At 35.6% G+C, this 23,738-nt stretch overlaps 1 protein-coding gene across 1 annotated transcript; it reads left to right on the top strand.

Annotated features, from left to right (window-relative positions):
- The first annotated feature begins 18,471 nt into the window (after window positions 1–18,471).
- Window positions 18,472–22,322, top strand: LOC123559097 (keratin, type I cytoskeletal 9-like). The gene is made up of 3 exons (XM_045350913.2): window positions 18,472–19,105; window positions 19,651–20,016; window positions 21,020–22,322. The coding sequence occupies exons 1-3, from the start codon at window positions 18,580–18,582 to the stop codon at window positions 21,055–21,057; spliced, it is 930 nt and encodes a 309-aa protein (XP_045206848.2). The 5' UTR covers window positions 18,472–18,579; the 3' UTR covers window positions 21,058–22,322.
- The last annotated feature ends 1,416 nt before the right edge of the window (window positions 22,323–23,738 follow it).

Here is a 23,738-nt window from a genome sequence, read left to right as displayed (position 1 = left end):
CAGCGTTGCAGGTGTGTATCATAATGGTTGCATGTAGAAAATGCTTTGTCATCACTGATAACCCAATTACATAAACTATAGATTATTATAAAAGATAGTTCAAATTATAAGAATATATATATATCCCCTCAGTATTTATTACCAACAAAGTTTATCATCACATTTACTATATATGCTGTGGTAAGAATATTCAAGGAATTGAATAATAATCGTAATTCTAAATACTTCAATGACTATGTAGGCATTCGACTGACCATGTTTTCTTCCGACGAGTTTGAACATATTTTAGTTAAGAGTCGTTTCATTAATCATTTTTAATTAAAACAAAACATGAGTCTATTTCAGAAGTACGCCCATGTCATTTGTCTAACAAGCTAGCCAAAAATGATGCTTAACAAACTATAGAATTCATATTAGAACTAACTCGTTGAAAGGGATCTACGTACTGCAAAAAGTTTACCCTTAAACAAAAATCAGTAATTAATATAGCTTACGCCACTTTGCTAAGACGACTACAAACAGATGCTATTTGCTAAGAGGTTGAATATTCGACTGTCGGCAAAATAAAAAAAAACACATAACAATTTATCATTATGCCAAACGCATTTGTAAAATAAAAAGTACTTAAAGAAAATTGTATTGCCCAGTTCAACAGAATAATTATCAAGTATGTAAATATATATGAGGCGGATCGAAATTTACGGGACTCTGTAAAGAAATATTGTATTCAATGGATGGTAAACCTTAAAACGCATGTATCTGAGATATCTCGTTGTATCAATCATCATTACGGATGGTCAAAACTAGGATGCTACAGAACAACTTTGATGAAGTTCAAGCAACAATTCAAGAGCAGAAGTCGATTTGTGGGGCTTCTGGTTTAGCTTTGCCGATTTCTACGTGCATTTAAGCGAACTTATCTATTTGGCCATTCAAAACTGCCACGTTTGAGGATCTAACAAGTACTTTATGAAGTCATCAACTCTGGCGGCTCTGCGTGCAGTCAAGTGGAATCATATTAAGAAACTTCAGTAAGGATAGTCTAAGGATTCAACTGTTCATGTTGAAATCTATTTGGGTGCGTCTGTGAGAAGTAATCATTTCTGATATGGTAGAGTTGTAGGCTCAAATAAAAATTTGTCTTTGATTTGTGCGCGCGGTATATTTTCGATTAATACTAAGAATAAAAAAAAACTGATACAAAATTTAAACCTCAGCTGGAGATATACTAAATATTTCCCGTAAGGGAATATGTACAAATAGTAAGTAAAATCTTTCTTTCTTATAATATATCGTGCGCACAAATCATTATGGTTCAAGTAATATAATAATTAAAATAAACTTGAATTCTACAAAAAAGATACAGGTCATGGTCTAACAACAAATAAAAAATCTGAATGTAGAACACCCTCCTCCCCTTACCCTTCCCCTTTCCCCCACCCACCCCACATCCCCGACCTTCCGCCCCGTAAAATTTGACCGCGGAGGTCACCATCCCAACCATTTGATATTGTTAAATAAAAATTTAAAATATAAAAATCAGCAGAAAACTGAATTGATCGTTATTTGGATATTATCGGACAAAAAATCAAAGGAGGTTAGGAAAGGATTGTGTCTGCCTTTGACAAATTTAGCAGGCGGGACTTTGTAGCTTTGTTGGGATGAATGCTGGATGGGATTCATCTGTTACAACGTGGAAAATCTTTAGTCTTTGATTTGTCTTTAGATCCAGGAACGGAAATGAAATGTCTACTTCAACTAAGTTAGTCTTAAGTTCGACATTTAGTGATATTATCCAGATCACTTAAGGCCCCATCTGGTTTAGACTGACTCTCAAGCAAATTGTTTTTGCTATGGTCGTGGTCTGTTCCGCTGGGAGGAACACTCGTATACATATTTATAATAAATTGTATGTTTATGTTGTAAAGCACTTCTTTTAAATTTTGATCCATTTAATTTTTTCTTAATACCAGAAATGTCCATTTTTTGCGAGTACATGTCTTCAAACTGTTGTGTCTACGCATTGACTGTGATAACACAAAATGTTGGCCTGTATTACCTATGCTTTATATACAACATGGCTCTGTCTCATTAAAAAAACTTTTCATACGTGAATATAAACTGGTTCAGTTTCATTTTAAACTCAGTACCTCTTTTCTTCCTAGTCATGTTTGGGTTTTTTCTTATTGCGAGTCAGCTGATATACATAACGACTTATGTACATGGCGCAAGTCGAAAAGTTGCAGTGTTTGCAACAGTATCACGCTACTCTGCACTTGCCACAATTTTTGAGCGGAATTTTGGTCTTATTGCAGGTCCAGCATACTTTATTGGAAGATAACTGAAGCTGCGTTAAATCCAAATTGTTTCGTATGAAGTAAGACATGTCTTTGTAATAAAGTTTATCTGACAGTGTTCTTTATTTTAACTAGCAATATGGTCTTATCCATGTTACATAGCATCCAACGAAAAGTTGAAATATCCCCATAGACAACGTTTGCATATCTCCTACGAAAAGGTTTGCATTTATCAAATCCTGAAAGTCATAGCGAGTCTTTTTTTAAATAAATGTACATCGATTCCTGAAGATCCTCAACGTAGGTATTGTCAACAATATGCCACTCAATGTCAAACCATAGATATGGGATGAAAATTGTCTCAGTGGCGAGTTTGCCGTATATGATCTTATACTGAATACATGCGTTCCGCAAACACTGGTTTAAAACAATATTTACTAACCAGCAGGCGTCGGACAAGCCATTTCTGAAGTAAACATTTCCGCAAGTATCAAATTTATCACTTTACTGTTAGTCACATGGTCTGGTACGCCGAGTAGAAAAGAATGGAAATCCATGCTACGTTTTAAGTAAGTATTCTAATCATACACTTACTTTCTTCAACCATGTTGCAACTACTAATACATGAAAATGATGTTCTTCTGAAAAGGGTTTTAGAAGGTCGCGCTTACTGCATCATTACAGTCAAGTGTCTCTAAATGCGTGAAACGGCGTCTTGTGCATTTACTTTAAAACAACCGTAATGTTTCAAAATGAATGGAAACTTTTCATTTAAATGGAAATTACTTCTCCATCTAGATATTTAAGTTCCTTGAGCAACCCGGTATGTCAGCTTAAAATCGATCAAATCCAACTGCTTTTCGAATCATTGTTGCTTTGCTAACAAAATCATTATAAGCTTATTTTGTTCTTTCAAACACAAAATTGTGGTATCTGTCGTAGGTTTAAATACTCTAGTTATAGCTGCAATGACACTCACAGTCTCTCCTGAGGTACTCAATAGCACGCCTAGACGCACTCCTAACTCCTCTCAACTCGTGTCAACAAAGTTCCTACCCCTCTCACTCATATTATTTTTGTTATTTTTGTTTTTGGCGTTTTAATAATTCTCTTGCTTATCTGTCACATGGCTTAGTCCATTACATGTCAATTTGCTGTATTACAACACAGGCGCGTAGCTGCATTTACACAGATACGCATAAGTGTGGTGAATATTTGACAAGCAAAAGAAAGAAATCCAATGAACTGCAATAGTTCAGAGTCAACAAAGTTTATATAAAATCTTATTCAAGAAAGAATATGGTTTTCCATCACAGTGATTGTTTCAAATATATGCAAAACTGTATTATTTACCGTCGTCACTGAAAATGAATTGTTTGGTATTATACCTCAGTATTCCCATACACAACCTCTGCAGACTATGATAAAGACCCCAGCTACGCCCCTGCAGCATAACATTTCATATCTAAAACTTTTTTTTTTCCTCCTTTGTTAAACGCAGCAAAGAGTATACTCAAATTTAATCTGTCCACAGGAAAGCTAGCTGTCGACATCACAATACTTATATTTATATTAAAAAGCAGCATGATCGTGATGTTCAAAGATGTGGTAAAACAACAGTGTCAATAAACATTTAAAACATTGTAGCACATTAATCTGTCCTTAAAAAGACCGTTGATTTAAGGGAAAATAGGACATTTGCTTTAACGCATTTATTTAAATTATATAAAAAAAATCCGTTAAAATAGTACTCTTTATAAGTCTGTTTTCAAGACACATCTCTGAAGGCGATGTCAAATCGCTTTTTTCCTCAATTGAATCGTTACTGGATTCGTTTATACCTAGGTCGATGAACTGATACCAACTCTGGGTTTGTTGTTGAAAATGAAGCTCTGCTGTCCGTAATTTCTACCGCCTGATTACTCGCTCGCTCCAGTCACTACGCTACTTACACTGTGGACACTGCGCTGGGAACTAAACATTAAGATTAAATTTTGATGACTTCAGGCAGCCTTGTCTTGTTACAGCTCGATGTGCTTTTTTGCAAGTGATTTTTTTTTTTATTTTAAATAATATCGTTTTAAAATTTGCTCTTTCTTTTTATTATCCGTTTCTCAGACACAGTTGTTCTCATAAATGATCAATTGCTTTACCCGTACATAAACTTAGATAAATTTACATTTGCTCATATTAATGGTTTGATATCGTTGAGATAAATAACCCTTCACACGATTTACTACAAGTTTTTCTAACAGTTATTTCCTTTTACACATATGAAAGAGAATATGATACTACTAGTACATGTATAAATGCATGTAAATAATGTGTGATATAAACTGGCTGTGAAACAATATTCACAAAACTACAGGATTTTTTTCAGTAGAACTGTTATAAGAAATAAAAAGAGAGTTCAGCAGAAATAGAGCATTCTATAGCTACATTCTGAAAAATGTCCATTTTATTAAGGAAAAACACACAACATAAATTTACTCAAAAATAGTGATAGAGGAACTTCAAGTTGTCAAGCTATTTTAAAATGTACAGGCAACACTTTCCCCATTTTTATAGAATGTTATCAGATTTGCATTGAGCAATATGCACTAGTTCATTCTCTAAAGTTGTTCAACAGCTCTGCTGTAAAACTTTAAAATTTGACATATATCTTGCGGCATTCGCCTTTATAGGTGATCACTGTTTAACAATATTAGGTTCAAAATAGGTTAAATAAAAGATGTTTTAATTTATAAATGTTTTTTTATATCTTCACAAAAAATGAAAGGATTAAATTTTCTTTTAATTGATCAGTATGTGCAAATATCAATCATTTCGGAAAAAGGGTATTTTTATAAATAATGTAACCATGAAAATGTTCTATACTTTCTCTTTGGTGCATTAGATTAAGAATATATCAGAACAGACCTCTTACAAAATATTTAAAATTTAAAGAATGCTAGACTTTGTTCATATCAATGTTCATAAATTGAGCCGTGCCATGAGAAAACCAACATAGTGGGTTTGCGACCAGCATGGATCCAGACCAGCCTGCGCATCCGCGCAGTCTGGTCAGGCTCCATGCTGTTCGCTTTTAAAGCCTATTGGAATTGGAGAAACTGTTAGCGAACAGCATGGAGCCTGACCAGACTGCGCGGATGCGCAGGCTGGTCTGGATCCATGCTGGTCGCAAACCCACTATGTTGGTTTTCTCATGGCACGGCTCAATTGGTCTTAGCAAAAAGTTATAGAGAGATAGCTGCAATCGTTGTTACACTCTCTGTCTGTCCAATTTAATCTTTAGTGATTGTATTACCAGCCAGATGTTGTATGTAATTCTGCACCGTAGAGAATACAAAAGAAGATAATTTAGATTTTCCTCCTGGGGAATCCTCAGCACCTCAGTTATATAACGACAATTTCTGTCGACGATTTCCTAGTAGATAATAGTTACCCTAATCTGAAGTGTTTTAGGCTACACAGTGATGTTTGGTCTGTACCCGATGCTTTTTTTTGGTCTGAGACCACTACTGAATTTATCTGCACCCTGAACTTTAACCCGGACTGTGGCCATGGACTCGTAGGAAATACATATTTGTTAGAAGCTATTACAAAGAATTCTACTTACATCGAATACTATGTAGCATTTCACATCCTTTTTATTAAGAACATGAACTTCTGATTAAATGTTGACAAATATTGATGAAATCTGATAGATATTTTAATGTTATTTATTTTCACAGCGACTGCAGAGAAACATATTTTCTGAAAGATACTTTCATATTCTTATAAAGGCTTTGGACAGCGAATTGGATACAATATTGTTCATTTTTTTTTTTTTTGTTCCTTGGGATCACGGAGTCCAAATTGATATTCCTTTCTTTCAGTTTTCTTCAGTCTGAATGAATACATAACTGCGCTATGTATCAATTGGCTTTTTAGAATTGTTTTTCGCACAATTTCTTTAACCATGCCGTGAAGTAGCCTGTCGAAAATACAAAAATTCTTCAAGTCGTGTTCCTTAAGTCAAACTCTAGCAAAGGGCCGTCCGCAAATTGCTTTTGATGTATGGATTATTAATTCAATCTCTCTTCATTTGTTTCTTGGCTTACTTATTTCCATGTATTGTGTAGTACTGTATTGCCGTATTGTTTAGTCAATTAAATATGATAAAACAAAACTAAACATGGAGTTAATTCAGTTATGTGTACAATAGAGAGTCTCATATGTCGGTGTTAGGGGTGTAACAGATTTATCGCTCATGAAAGATTCTTTTAAAGCAAATTTGAGCCGCACCATGAGAAAACCAACATAGTGCATTTGCGACCAGCATGGATTCAGACCAGCCTGCGCATATGCGCAGTCTAGTCAGAATCCATACTTTTCGCTAACGGTTTCTCTAATTGCAATAGGGTTTGCAAGCGAACAGTATGGCTGCTGACCGTATGCGCAGGCTGGTCTGGATCCATGCTTGTTGCAAATGCACTATGTTGGTTTTCTCGTGATGCGGCTCAATTTTAGTTTTACTTGGCTGCGTTCTATGTTTCCAAAGGGTCTTCCGAGATATTGTATTCGGTATCATGTGTCTGAATAGTATATATTTACACTATCCCAATTAAAAGAAATGCCCCATTTTGTCTGTCTATCCGGTATAAAATATTACAAGCCTACGGTATATTAGACATGCAATGTCACTGTTCTGACATTTTACCCATAAAATGTCCAGTGTGGTTTTGGGACACATTGTGTATGAAATTAAGTGGAACCACTGCTTTACCCTTACATAATAATGAGAGGCGACTAATAGGGCCTGAACACTAGTTTTTCTGTATCTCTGTGATTCTAGCAGGAATATAAAATTTGAATTCGATACTTCATATTTTTATTTCGATCTGAATGAGATGTGAAGTTCTTTCTGGAGCAATATAACCTGTACTTTATTGTTGTGCTGTAAAACACAAACCAAACCCAGTGTCTCAAGAAATAGACGCCATAAAATTAATGTTAACAGACAGAAATATTCACTGTTGTGTTGTCGCTGAATTTAAATACAAACCATGTCGTTTTTATACAACGAATCTCAAATAAACATTGTATAACATCCATTGATCAAGCTCACAGGGGAATCAATAATAACATGTATATTCGAGTTATTCTGGGTTTCGTATATCGGAAACGGTCAGGGATAACATGGACAGTTCGAATTACACATTGTACGTACAGTCCAACCTCTGTAGAGCAACACCCTTTGGGAGACACAAATATTGACTGTTATTTAGAGGTTGTTGTTCTGAAGAGGTAAATTTGATAGTATATTTCAGCTTAGGGAAATTTTGATGATGTTGTTATAGAGGTTTTTGCTTAAGAGAGGGCCGCTCGTGGAGGTTGTACTGTACTTTTCATCGATTCTCGAGTGAGCGCCTTTATATTCTGTAATTTAAGATCTTAATTATTATTCTTTTTTATTTTTATTTAATGATACTGGTAGATTTATTGGTATTTGGGTGATAAACAAACACTTGTCAGTCTGTAAAAGTGGGTTACAATGTACTTTTGATTGTTTGGTGTTCCTGCCTATCCACATATTTATTCCGATCAGTCTGTATTATGACTTAATGTAACAAAAAAGCAATGCTTTCAATCAATTGTATTTTTGCTACAAGCCGACGACAAGCCTGAAATAAGCTAATCTATCGCAATTAGCTCAGAAATACTCTTTTCAAATGAAAGGTGTTGCTATTTGTGGAGTGGGTCAATGCCATGTAGGTTTATGTACAATATTATGTGTTTACAGTTACCGGTCGTATTGAAATTTAAGTTTCAAAATCTGACTAGTTCTCCACTTAGTGTTTTAGGGGTAGTAAATCTATTTACCGTCGCTCATTCAGTGTAGTATGTCAGGAACACACGCAAGACGCTTACGTAATTAAATTATCTAAATCGAAAGCAAGATCTTTGTTTAAAAGGGCATAGATGATATTTCCAGAGGAGAAATGGTTTTGTCCCAGAATAATGGCAATTTTTTACTTTGATTTGAAGTAAATACAGGTATTGTAAGATTTATATCAAGTAAACACAGACAAGGATACCATTTTAATACATATATTTCTTCTTCAATAAAACATTTTATTTTGACAGGTATTTGTATTATTCAGAGTTTCACGGTGCACATAGTTTGAGGCAAATATTATCAATAAACACCGTTTCATGCCAAAGTGTTTTGATGATTATGCATGGTTTTGTTTTGTAACTTTACAAATATTCGTTATGATCGATGCAGAGATCACTTCAATATTCAATTCTTTAAAGACACTTAAAACTGAAGAGTGAGGAAATAGTTTCCTCCAGCAACCGAGTTATTTGCTTCTTATTTAAGCGCTTATTTATCGATAAGCTTTCTCAAATCTATGTTGCCCGCATAAAATTGTTGCATGTCAAGTGTGACCTGTCCAAATTTAGTATAAACGCTCTTAATTGTAACTGATGGATCCATCAATTTCAGTGTTTGGCTGTGTATTTCCAAAAGTAAACGCAGCCCATTCAAGATCAAATTTGACGAAATTATTCTTTAATTATCCATGTTCCAAAGCGTTACTATCTCAAGCTGTGTTCTTGCGCCAAGTGTAAGGCTGACATTCGTTTTTATCTGGAGATTTCTCTGATACAATGGTGAAGTTTGTCCATCTGTTTGAATAACCAAATCCTTTTAGCACCGGTATATGCTGAAAACAGAACAAACAGAATGGTATCAGTAATCTAGCCTATAAACAGAAACATCGGGTCAGCAGCAATATGGTATAATTTTACTGTTTTCATCTATTTATTGTTCCTAAATAACAACTTGTGTGATACTGGTAAGTATCAATTAACAAAATAATAAATAATTCTCAAACAAAAAGATCTTAATTTAACACGTTCCGCCTCTGAGTAATGTCGAGAATATATATATACATCACGGAGAAGTTGTGGTTACAAACATCATGGATCTAAGATGGAGAAGATATGTTATGAACAAAAATGGAGAAGTTGTTATGAACATCATGCATATCAGATCGAGAAGTTTTTATTACCATCATGTATGTTAGGACGAGGAAGAAGGTCTTCCAACATAATTCTGTGACACAGACACCGACAGACCATAGGCCTCTCCAAGGGTCGCCTCATACAATAGTAATCTCGACTGGTGTTGCCTTACACAAAATAGACACTCCAAGGGTCGCATCATTGCCTGGGGTTGTATACACCTGACGTCGCCACACAAAAAGGTAGCTTTACACGACCTTTCTACTTAAAAGACCCGTAGTAAAAGAAAAGATAAAGCATTATCCATTCAACAAACACCCCATTAGCCACGTGATCAGAAAACAAACATAGTGCTTTTGCGACCAGTATGGATCCAGACCAGCCTGCGCATCCGCACAGTCTGGTCAGGATCCATGCTGTTTGTTTCAAAGCATATAACAATTGGAGAAACCGTTAGTGAACAATATGGATCCTGGTCTGGATCCATGCTGGTCGCCATTCTGGTAGCAAAGCCACTATGTTGGTTTTCTCATGACGCGGCTCATATTTCTGTGATTTGCTGTACGCTTATAGATATATAGTCTTACAAGGCATATTTTGATAAGTATTAAATCCATATCTTTCCCAGATGAACAAACTGGAATGCTATACATAATCCCTAAAGTACTGTGTATAGGAATTACTAGAATTTATAAACAGTTAAACAATTACTAATTTTATGTTAACAAATCCATGTGTGATAAAAAATAAAAATTAAATAATTTGGAGAAAAAAATAAAGTATATCTAGGAATCAAGGAATTTGGACAAAAAATGTATATCTAGGAATGCCCTGCTAGTTTTACTCGTTTTTAGCAATTTTATCAAAATGTCGAAAAGGTCTTTTTTTATTTTTAAGACCGCTTGACAGCCTGAAGCTTTTCTTTAAATAAGATGGTCATTTTACCATTATGACTAGGAAGGGTACTGGGGTCCTGCCCCAGAACATTTTGATGTTTTAAACGTTAAATCCTGCATTTTGGTGAAAAATACCAGTCTTAAAGGTTTCGCAAGCCTATTGCTCTTTAGTTTGATTGCTTATATAATGAGGAAAAAGTCTTGGAAAAGAATCTGAGCAAGATATTTTATTTGAGTGCGGGACCCTTGTAGGAATTGTTACCACTGATTATTCAGAATATTTCAAAAGCAAAATGATTAATTCTAGTGAGTATTTAAGATGGTGTTTATCATCAAAAAGAAAATATATATATATATACACAAAAATGGTGCTTCCAACGCCAATGCATAAAATTAACATCATACAGTTAAATCTCTTGCAGTCTTCTTTAGCAGTTATAGACGAGTGCGTATCAGAATGCACGTGACTTTATTAAGAAATCAAATACATGTATCTGAGATATGTCGTTTCAGCAATCATCATTATCGCAGAGCGGTAAAAATTGCACATTATTCTTGTCGCAAAGACTAATGAAGTTTTTTATTTTGTGATATCTTACATAGCTATACACAAAGTCATAATTCGCAGTTTCCATAAATTCATTTTTGGTGTCCGAGCATAAATAGGTACGTTACTATGGAAACACATATACAAGATATACGTTTCTTAATTTACATCCTCCTGTCGCATGTGCAGATAAATCTGTGCGGACGAAACGCCCAGCTACCACTCACATTGTTAATATATTTTAAGAAATAAATGACAATTCAACATTCTTCTACGTACTTGTCAGTAAACTGTTCTTCGAAATGCCAATTAAAATCTCAAGAACTCGACAAATGTTCGTTCATTTAACGGGCAATTCATGCAACTGGCGTCAGTATACGATTAAAATGAAGTAATAAAATAACTACTACAAGAAAAAAATGAAACATGTTTCATAAAATAATGTAAAAATAAAACCAATATCAGTTTTTCTGGTCATTTTTGTTTTAGGTTCACTTTCCTTAAATACTTTTAATCTATAAACAATTCATTCTTTTGTCATCGATTGCCAAAAACCAAAACTCGTGCCAATGCTGTCTTTTAACTTTAAAAAAATTGTTTCCCATTGTAGAACACTTAAGATATCGCAAATAACTCGAACAGTGTTAGATTCATATTTAGTTATTGAGTTTGCTTCCCTTTGTCCTTTGTGTCAATGTATTTTAAAGGGTAAGTTATTGATGCAATCTGACTTATGTAACGAAGATCTGAGAACGACCCATTCACATTCGTCTTCTGTATATTTTGGATTTCCATTATTGCCATTTTTATGTTATCCAATCAGACGACTTGTTCGATTGTCAAAGAGTAAGAAAAATATGCAGATATTCCAGGACTCGAACCCGGGACCCCTCGCTTACACAGCAAGTGGCCTACCGACTGAGCTAACCGGCTATCTGATACATTGCGACATAAGAATTGTAAGTATCAAAAGTCAATGCTAGAGGTAGATTTGCAAGATGTTGTAAGCTAGGCTCTGATTGGCTAGTGAAATGCCGTCAGAACGAGGCAATGAATAGGTCGTTTTCAGATCCTATGCGTAGCGTAATAGGAGATGTACTTCAGTCAGATTGATTATTGATGTCAAGCGGATGGACGGTATCGGTAAGGCTTCCGGCGTATAGTTCATTAGGCATAAGATGTTTAATCCTTGGTAGGGATTTTTTATTATTATTCTTATTTTAGCATCCCTCATACACAATTTAAGGTAAATCCACTTTTGAAATTCATTTCTTTTTTGCCTTGCAAACTCGGAGGAAAACTAAGTTGATTGTATATTTTTATATTCGAGACGTATTGTGCAAGTAACCATGTCAAAAAGAAATAACGATACGAAATTGTTTAAAACAAATCTGTAAAACTATTTCTCAGTGAACTATCCTAAATCTAAGAAAGGTCAAAACTAGGATGTTACAGACCAACTTCACGCAATATTTCAACAATAGACGTCGTTTTAAGGTGATTCTGATTTAGCTTTGCCAATGTCTACGTGCATTTAAGCGAACTTATCTATTTGACCATTCAAAACTGCCAAGTTTGAGGATCTAACAAGCATTTATAAAGTCATACACAGCTGCCCTACGTGCAGTCAAGTGGAATCATAATGAGAAACTTTAGAAAGGATAGTCTAAGGACTCAACAGTTAATGTTGAAATATATTTGGGTGCGTCTTTAAGAAATAATTATTTCTGTTATGGTAAAGTTGTAGACTAAAAAGAAACAGTGTCTTCAAAATTCTGAAATGATTTATTTTCTGTTAGTACCAAATAAAACATTAAATATTGCTCGAGATCGTGATGGTGAAGCACGAGGTCACGATGGCGCAGCGCGTGGTCATGATGACAAAGCATAAAATTAGCAGGCTCGTCATCATTATCTCGCTCTCGACATCACGGTGTTGCCCTCCGCGCATCGCTCATACAACGAAACGTGAAATCAAGAACATTTTGTAATTTCCTGCTTTAGCATTGCGATCTCGCGCTTCCCGTATCGCATGCGAATGATGAATGATGAAGCGCGAAAAGACGGAATGCGGCGATTTAGTGCTTAGACATCGCGATCTCATGCTTTGTTATCTTTATTCCATGGTTTACAATCGTGATTTCGAGCTTAGCGCTTCTCCAACTTGTGAAGGTGATACACGAAGCGCACTAATACGATGGCAAAGTGGAAAATCACAATGGCAAAGCATCAATTTAATTCTCAATTTCGCCATCGTCATCTCTCGCTTTACCAACTTGTTCTCGCGTTTTGCCCTTCATAATCATACGAATCAATCAGCGTAGCGCAAGATCAGGATGTCGGAGCACAAGATCACCATGGCGAAATTAAGAGTTATTTCCTCGTTTCGGCCTCGAGCTTCGCCATTGTGATTTCGTGCTTCGCGCACGGCCACCATCAGAGAGAAGGCAATGGTCTGAACGGATTGACCTATTTATCAGTCGCATAGTATGTTTAATTGCAAACAAATTTCTTCCGTCTACATGCAACATTTTAAGGTTTATTAAATATTTAAATATCACAAGTTACACCCTTGCTATAAATCATGTTTAGTTAATCACTTTACTGAGCCGTGACTGCTCACTAAAATATAAACTCTTCCTTGTTATTGGGATATGATGTTGTTTATTAAAGCGATGCAGAATGAGTGATAAAAATATTATCGTCAAAAAACTGCACCGTTCAACCGAAGCGTTTTATAGCTTAGACGGTACGCAAGCGTGTAAAAGTGATAAAACATACACTGTTTATATCGGTCCATGGTTCGAATCCCTCTCGTATATTTTACAATTTTCTTTAAACAAATGATTTATATATCTTTCTTCTGTGCATATTATTCATGCGTGAAGTGTACATTTTTTTTACAGAAAATAACAAAAATAAATGGTCCCATTATTTTATCAGCACAAATTAATCAAATGTGCATACGTGTGACGGAATACAACTATAAATGGCGGCAAAAGGAAAATAGTAAGATATGTTTGTGCATTTGCACTAACAATTGTTTTACCTAATCCTCTCAGCAAATTAATTCTATTCTATTGTGTTGGGTTTAACGTCGCATAGACACAATTATAGGTCATTTGACGATTTTCGAGCTTTCGTATACCAGCTGGATGGCTTCATCACAAGAAGAATTCAGCGCCCCAAGTGAGGCCCGAACCCACAACGATGACCGGCAAGTGATTTGAAGTCAGATACCTCAACCAATTGACCATGGAGGCCCAGTTTTTCAGCAAAATTAAAAAAAAAGATAACAAAAACATAAATAATTTAAAATGAAATTACTAAAAAAAAAAGGAAAATTTTGACCGAGAGGCATTAGCGCTGGATTCGAACCTATTCTGTTATGATCTTAAACCGGTCTACTCTACCTACAGGGTTGTTCAGACATTTTATACATACACTCACAGACATTTATATACGGTAGTATGTTTAGGACATATGTTATTTTTTTTTAAGATTAAGTTATCTCTTGCTCACGACATCTTATCTTGAGCGATCAACATCTTATCTCGTGCGCACGACATCTTATATCGAGAGATCAACATCTTATCTCGTGCGCGAGACATCTTATCTCGAGCGATCAACATCTTATCTCGTGCGCACAAAATCTTATCTTGAGCGATCAACATCTTATCTCGAGCGACCAACATCTTATCTTGAGTGATCAACATATTATCTTGAGCGATCAACATCTTATCTCGCGCGCTCGACATCTTATCTTGAGCGATCAACATATTATCTTGAGCTATCAACATCTTATCTCGAGCGATCAACATATTATCTTGAGCGATCAACATATTATCTTGAGTGATCAACATCTTATCTCGAGCGATCAACATATTATCTTGAGCGATCAACATTTTATCTTGAGCGATCAACATCTTATCTCGAGCGGTCAACATATTATCTTGAGCGATCAACATCTTATCTCGAGCGATCAACATCTTATATCGAGCGATCAACATATTATCTTGAGCGATCAACATCTTATCTCGAACGATCAACATCTTATTTCGTGCGCACGACATCTTATCTTGAGCGATCAACATCTTATCTCGAGCGATCAACATATTATCTTGAGCGATCAACATCTTATCTCCAGCGATCAACATATTATCTTGAGCGATCAACATCTTATCTCGAGCGATCAACATATTATCTTGAGCGATCAACATCTTATCTCGAGCGATCAACATATTATCTTGAGCGATCAACATCTTATCTCGAACGATCAACATCTTATTTCGTGCGCACGACATCTTATCTTGAGCGATCAACATCTTATCTCGAGCGATCAACATATTATCTTGAGCGATCAACATCTTATCTCGAGCGATCAACATATTATCTTGAGCGATCAACATATTATCTCGAACGATCAACATATTATCTTGAGCGATCAACATCTCATCTTGTGCGATCAACATCTTATCTCGAGTGCACGACATCTTATTTATATATATTAAGGCCCTTTGTGTGTGCATTTAGGTCATCTGTAAAACATACGGACAAGTTGTTAATTAGGGTCCCGCCTATTCCGCTGTTATTTGAACTTCCCACAAGTACATGTACAAGTTTATCACATCATTTAGGAGAGCAATGCATATAATTGGTCATCCTAATCTTCATAATCAAATGAACATAACCAATGATGCATACTGTATGTAAGAATAACAATAAATTTCACTTCGACTGATGAATTCGCGCAGAAAAGTTGCATGCATTAATTAAGGAAAAACAAGGAAATTCTTTGATATATGGGCGAAGCCTACATACTAATTTATTTTTGTCAAGGACTTAAATTTATTTCTTTGCATCATCACTGATTTTTTGCTGCCTTCTTTTATCAGTTTGAGTATTTAAATTTCTAACCCTGCAAACATGTGAAACGATTATAAGAATAATCGAAACAAAAACAAAAACGGTGGCAGCCGTATGTTTTTACTAAAGATCTGAATTCACACAAAGGTCCTTAATATATATATTGATAAGATGACCGAGAAAAGATGTTGATCGCTCGAGATAATAAGTTGATCGCTCAAGATAATATGTTGATCGCTCAAGATAAGATGTCGTGCGCACGAAATAAGATGTTGATCGCTCGAGATAAGATGTTGATCGCTCAAGATAATATGTTGATCGCTCAAGATAATACGTTGATCGCTCGAGATAAGACGTTGATCGCTCAAGATAATATGTTGATCGCTCAAGATAAGATGTTGATCGCTCAAGATAATATGTTGATCGCTCAAGATGATATGTTGATCGCTGGAGATAAGATGTCGTGCGCACGAAATAAGATGTTGATCGCTCGAGATAAGATGTTGATCGCTCAAGATAATATGTTGATCGCTCGAGATAAGATGTTGATCGCTCAAGATAAGATGTTGACAGCACGAGATAAGATGTTGATCGCTCGAGATAATATGTTGATCGCTCAAGATAATATGTTGATCGCTCAAGATAAGATGTTGATCGCTCAAGATAATATGTTGATCGCTCGAGATAAGATGTTGATCGCTCAAGATAAGATGTCGTGCGCACGAAATAAGATGTTGATTGCTCGAGATAAGATGTTGATCGCTCAAGATAATATGTTGATCGTTCGAGATAAGATGTTGATCGCTCAAGATAATATGTTGATCGCTCGAGATAAGATGTTGATCGCTCAAGATAATATATTGATCGCTCGAGATAAGATGTTGATCGCTCAAGATAAGATGTCGTGCGCACGAAATAAGATATTGATTGTTTGAGATAAGATGTTGACCATCTGTTCCTCATATCTTTAAATCATTGTACTAACTACTAAAAATGACTACGAAGAAATAGTCTAAAAGGCTGCGACAATAAATGGTAATGAAAAAGAATGCCGTAGTGGTGAATGTCGACAAAGGGGAGTGTCGACAACAAAGAATGAGCATGTTAAATCTAGTTTGATTCCCTGATCATACTCTGTAGTAATTACATATTTTTTATTATAGGTCATACATGTATATAAGTCGAATATCTGCTTCCGTGGTGTAGTCGAAAGAAGTCCATAGTAAATAGATCCTGATTTTCCCATTTGTTTTGCGCAAATTCGTGTAGAACGACCGCTTTAATCACACTTTTTCATTACTAAAATACCTTCTGCATGAAATGCGACGGTTTTTATGTTCATACGCCCCGCATGACAAACTTTGAAGATCGAAACCGGAAGTAGGTTTCAAGGTTTCTAGGCCAAAAGCAAATATGCGTCATTTTTAGGGTAGCAGACCAAAACTGACTGGCATTTCACTAGTAACTATTCAACCCATATTATCTTTTCACTTTTTCATTAATTTATGATAGAACTTTTGTGAAAAATAGGTTTAAGAAAAAGTGATGTTGTATAAAGATACATAAAGACGACCTGAAGTTGTCGATTTTTATATGAAACAAACAAGGATTTGAATTACTGACCTTAGACCAATAAAGGAATAAGGTCAGTAATTCGGTCGAAAATGTGCTTCCGTGGTGCAGTCTATAGACGTCCACAGTAAATAGAGCCTAATTTTCCCATTCTTTTGCGCGAATCCCTGTAGAACGAGTGCTTTAATCGCACTTTTTCACTACTAAAATACATTCTGCATGAAATGAGATTGTTTTCAGGTTCATACATCCCACATGGCAATTTTGCAGATCAAAACCGGAAGTGGGCGTTTATTGTGCGGACAAGTACAAATAAAGAATAACCTTTTTATTACATACGCATCTACACGTATAAATATTATATTAACATTATAAATATGTTCAATAACCTGCATAGGATTGCCAATACTGACCAAAATGGAAAAAAAATAGTGCAACAACACACACTGAAATACGTCACACACCCGATACATTACTTGTTTCTATTCCCCGTTAAGTTACTCTGGTACCTGAAACGTCAATATTTTTCCATACACTGACGCCTGAATTTCATATCGGGTGCGTGACGTAATTCAGTATGTGTTGTTGTACTATTTTTTTCTATTTAGTTCAGTATTGTCAATCCAATTCAGGCTATTGAACATATTAATAATATTTACATAATATTTATACGTGTAGATGCGTATGTAATAAAAGGTTATTATCTCTGCATCGGGAAATATGCACTCGTTCTTCAGCGAAGAATATTGCGCTCCTAAAGTCGCGCAATATTTCCACTGAAGAACTCGTGCACATTTTCCGATACAAAGCTAATAACCTATAATTATATTTAATTAGAGAACATGCCAATTGTGTGTATTATATTTAATTAGAAATTCACATGTTACATCAAGGCATGTTAGAACAAAGAAAACGAAACAAAGACTCGCTTACAGTGCAATTTTTATGTTACATTTACTATAACTGGTTTATGTGGTTCTTCAGCAAGACTGATGGAATGGACTCAAGACTGTCAAATGAAAAAAAAAATGATATTGTTTAAAAACCTAGATTTTAATATAATTATTACGAGGTTTGCTGTAAATAAAACATTACAATTACAAACGATTTTTAAGAATATGATTTGTGAAAAAATATTGTCCAAAAAATACGTTACTAAATTTTTCAGCAGAAAAAAAAAACAACAGCAATATTTGCTAAAACCACTGATGTGTCAAACCCATTAAATATTAACTTCCTGCTTCTATTTCGGGGTGGTATAAATAAAAACCATTTTAGTTATGTTCAACTTAATATAATAAAATTTGTCATCTCAACCTGAACACTGGAAACGAACTATATATTTCTGTTTACATGAGCAAATATAAATCTTTTCTCTATAAGAAAAATGGAATATATCAACAATCCGACATATAAATACGATACTGCTATTGAACTTGAAGAATTCAGAGATGATGATCAGCCTTATGTAAATGAAGCAGCTTTAAATACATATGAGGTATTACCTGAAAAAAATACTCATAAATCGAGAAAAGAATACAGAGAGCATGTATATAGTGATTTGGTAGAACAGGAGTTGGATTATGAAAATCTAGAGAAGTTGAAAAGAGATCCAGAAAAAAGAACTGGAATATTGACTCGTGAAAGCGAAGATGATACTGAATTCAGTTCTTACAACATACGCCAAAAGTCGCCTGGCATACAGCGCAAAGACGTGAGATCAGACTATGAAACAGCATACACAACTCCTCTGCAAACCCGTTACCGAGCTAGTGTTTATAGCATTCTACGGAAACGGAGATTTAGTTGTCTAAGAAGAAAATGGAAAATACTGTTGTTACTATTGATCATTTTCTTGCTAGTTACAGGAGTTGTAATAGCCGTCATTCTTGTCACAACGACCGAACAACCAGGTTTAGTATTCTTTTTTTTTTCAGATTCTTCAATAATTGTCTCTCACATGTCATCGTTGCAACTGCTTCTAATGGGCTCTAATTTAGTTCGTTGTATTATTCTAACGGTAAGGTATTTTGAATGTTACAAAAAAGAAGCTAAATTGAGAAACTTTGCCCAGACTTTGTTAAAGTTTGACATAGCCGTGAAGAGTTAAACGTTGACGAAACATTTTGATCTCAACGTGCAGAACTATTTTAACACTTGCTCACTATGTAAAGTACCCAATCACCGAATTGCGCTTTAAAGGTAAGATATGCACAATCAAAATGGGTAAGAATGTTTTCCCGTTCGTGCCATGTTTCTTTTAGTATATGCCTAAGGGTAGGAAACATGTAAAGTGGCATCTGTCTGGTCTGATGCAAATGGTTAAGACTACATCCTGTACAGTTTATAGAAAAAAATATATTTATAACATATAAATAGTCCTTATGTAAGAAATGCCCAAGTATGGGTCTCAGTTCAATCTAATGTTATCCTATTCAATTGTTTATTTTCATTACAGTTGAAAATACTCTCAACGTTAAACAAGAAACAACTACAACGTATCTTTTGGAGGGCCCCAGTGGCAGTTCGGAGGGCTCTGGTAGTACAGAGGTCTACGGTAGTACGGACGGCTCTGGTAACAGTACGGAGGGCTGTGGTAGTACGGACGGCTATGGTGGCAGTACGGAAGGCTCTGGTGGTACGGATGGATACGGTAGTACGGACGGCTCTGGTGGTAGTACGGAAGGCTCTGGTGGTACGGATGGCTACGGTAGTACGGACGGCTCTGGTGGCAGTACCGATGGCTCTGGTAGTACGGAGGGCTGCGGTAGTACGGACGGCTCTGGTGGCGGTACGAAGGGCTCTGGTGGCAGAATTCCTGTTTGTAAGTAGAGAGACATTTAGTATAGTATATGTTGTGCACGGAGAGTAGACATTAAACGTTAATCGGTATGAAACTTACTTTCCTGTATGCCATTAACCCTTATCATGCTGGACACGATTGATTCTGCTTTTGCGATCAGTGTATATCATGATCAGCCTGCGCACCTGTGCAGAATGATCAAGATCTGCACTGTTCGCCATTTAGTCTCTTTTTAGTAAGCACCCCTTTAGACAGTAAATGACAGGGTCTAAATAGAAAGATGGATAAGTACATTATAAAAATTTAACAAAGAGTTAAATATTTTCTAATAATATCTGATAGCAGTATAATTATAGTTACGCTGTTTATTTTTGTTTGTTTGGTGGTGGTGGTGGCGGGGGGGGGGTGTTTTTTATTGTTTTTTTTTTTTCAACAATGTTTCAGTTATGTACCGGCGGGTAGTTAACCTAGCCAGTGTTCCCGGATTCTGTACCAGTACAAACCTGTTCTCCGCAAGTTACTGCCAACTTCTCCACATGAATCAGCGGTGGAGGACGAATGATTTGAGACACAATGAATTTTATCAAATCATCACGGAGAACATACGCCTCGCCCAGGCCTCGAACTCAGGACCCCGCGATCCGTAGACCTACGCTCTCCGTATTGAGCCAAGCGGGCGGGATTACGCTGTTTATGGTGTGGCTTAACTATTCTTCAATATTATAATTCTTGTTTGGATACATCCTGCTATGATTGCCCTTATGGCAAATAAATACGAGCTTACTTTAAGGATCTCATACATTTATTATAATGATACTAGAATATAACCATTTAGTCACATGTTGCAGATGCAGCAAATGCTACGTTAGCACCATAAGAAAACCAAACACCTTACATAACCTAAACAGAAGAAAGAAGTGGGTGAAATCATTGCGTACTAACACATGGGAAAATAATACCGATTGATCGTTCGTATTCCTGTTAAGATGATCTTTATTTCATTCAAACTTCTAAATTATTGCAGGGGATGCTTCATGGGATGATGAGTTTGATGGTTCGTGAAGTTGCACTTGCGGAGAATCAAATGAGAAAAATGTTCCTTGTGAGCACAAAATGGCGGATTTGAAATGAAATCATCAAACTTGCGAATTTTAAAGAGTTTATAAATATATATTGAAAAAGCACATTGATTGGACGTATTTTACATAGTCCTAAATACAGACATAAAGATTATCCAAAATTAACACTTATTGTAAAGTTTAACTACTATGTTGACACTGAAACAGTCGTGGTTTGTACAAGGACCAAAATATCAGAGTAGACAGGGACAATCGAAGAGAAATTACAAACGAACGTAAGCATTTTGTACAACTCTTCTGAAACTAAAAAGGGATGACTAAATATCGAAAAATGCAGAAAAAGTGTCAAACTAGGTTTTTCGTCAAGGGTAAAATGGTTTAAGACATGTTTCCCGATTGGTTTAGCGTACTACGTTACATAACAGTATAGTAGCAATATCAAAGGAGGGATTCAAAGGCGACAATACCCCTTGTTCATTGTCGTGATTTATCTCTTTATCCACTTTTTTTACATAGTTATTAGGGAGTTCATTTAGATTCTTTTATAATGGTCTTGAGCGCATTTGAATACATGTTAGCACATTTTTGTACTGGGAGCTGAAAAGTGACAGCAAGTGATAGAATAGGGGAGATTATGTATAAAAATTAACTTGCAATAGCTTGAAATTTGATGAAATAAGCTGCAAAATGCTTCAAATTGTTCATACATAATTATCATCTTCATTCTAAACTGTTTTATTAATACATTTTCCGTTGACATAGCTAGGAATGATACATGAGCCATAGCAGTTATGCTAGGAATTCAGCGTACTTGAACGAGACTGATGTGAACCAATTATTGAATGTAACAGATACGTCTAGAGGAAGGACGAGATATTCGAAACTATACTGAAACCGGCAGATATGAATACAAATAAAAATGTGAACACAATATCACATGACAACCTGTTGATTTAAACATACAATATACCTGAAATTTAACTTATAACAAAACAGTCCTTACCTGACAAAAACCAAACCAAAGGTTGTAAATACAAGTGGAAGGAAGCCGTCAAAAATATCCAAATGTACATGTAAACTAAAGAACATAGACAAAAATACGTAGAAAACAAGCTTCTATGCCGAGAAAGAGCCAAGACAAACATGTAAAGCAAAACTGCAATTTTTTTTATTTTTTTTTTGTAAATCCACGGGTTTAAGGATTTTTAATTGCACAACTGGTGCAACCAAAAGTAAAGCTACAACGTCTTTAGTGGTGTTATATAGATGTAACATGGATGTTACATGGATGTTACAAGGATGTTACATGGATGTTACTTATGTTACGTGTATCTGAGAAGAGGCGTCGTTTTGTATTCAAAATGTTACGCCTGTTACACCTCATTTCTTATAGTTGGCCAAAATAGTCTTTAGTAGTGTTATATAGATGTAACATAGATGTTACAATGATGTTACATAGATGTTACCTATATTACGTGTGTCTGAGTAGATGCGTCTTTTTGTTTCAAAATGTTACGCATGTTACACCTCATTCCTTAAATTAGGCCGAAAAAACGCCTTAAGTAGTGTTATAAAGATGTAACAAGGATGTTACAAAGTTGTTACATGGATGTTACTCATGTTACGTGTGTCTGAAAAGAAGCGTCTTTTTCTAGTCAAAATGTTACGCATGTTACACTTCATTTCTTAAATTTGGCAAAATTACCTCTTTAGTAGTGTTATAAAGATGTCAGAAGAATGTTACAAGGATGTTACATGGATGTTACTTACGTGTCGTCTGGCGACTATTTGTAGTCAAAATGCTACGCATGCTTCTAAACACTACTTAATAGTCTTTACATGTTAATTAATGTTACTTCTTGTAACTAGATGTTATTCTTGTAACAAATGCAAAGTATGTCACCAAACTGGGTCAATTTTATGCCCTATCTCTTTGTATAATATGCCATAGACATTAATCACTGTATGTATATTTTGTACTGATTAGCATATTGCCTTTGTATGAATAAATTCTACCTACCTGCCTACCTACCTTAACCTTATCAATGAAATTATGCAAAACTAATAACGATATTTTATATAACTTCAAAGAACAACTGAATTGATAGTGACGCAAGTCCTGTCTAAAAAATTATTTGCAGAGTCCAGATCGTCTCAGATGGGTGTATTTAAAAGACATTGTAAGTTAAATGAAACATTGCAGTGATGGAAGAGATAAAAGCCGTGCCCTGTGCATCTAGCGTTGGCCAGCCAGCGCTTACTTGATATGCCCAGGGTCTGAGCAGCAACAACATGTTCCGAGAGCTGACTGATTCAAAAGTCGGGTTATGCAGTCAGTGTAGGCCAGCTATCGCTAACTTGAAGATGTTCAGATTCTAAGCAGCCTTAACATGTTTCAAGAGCTGATTGATTCAAAAGTCGGGTTATGCAATCAGTGTAGGCTTGTCAGTGCTGACTCGAGACGTCCAGGGTCTACGCGTGCCCGCGACATGAGTATCCGCGACATGCTCCAAGAGCTGACTGATCCAAAGTAGATGATGACAAAATACATCGTAACATTTCATGAGTCATAACTGATCTCTTCAGTCATTACGCTAGTGCTGTTTGTGGTCATTTAGTTTCTCATGACAAATTTTGCTGCCCCATAGTACACCGCTTCAAGCT

Source organism: Mercenaria mercenaria, chromosome 5, assembly GCF_021730395.1.
Source record: "Mercenaria mercenaria strain notata chromosome 5, MADL_Memer_1, whole genome shotgun sequence".
NCBI lineage: Eukaryota > Metazoa > Mollusca > Bivalvia > Venerida > Veneridae > Mercenaria > Mercenaria mercenaria.
Note: the sequence above shows the minus strand (reverse complement) of the source record. Positions and strands in the feature narration are given on the sequence as shown.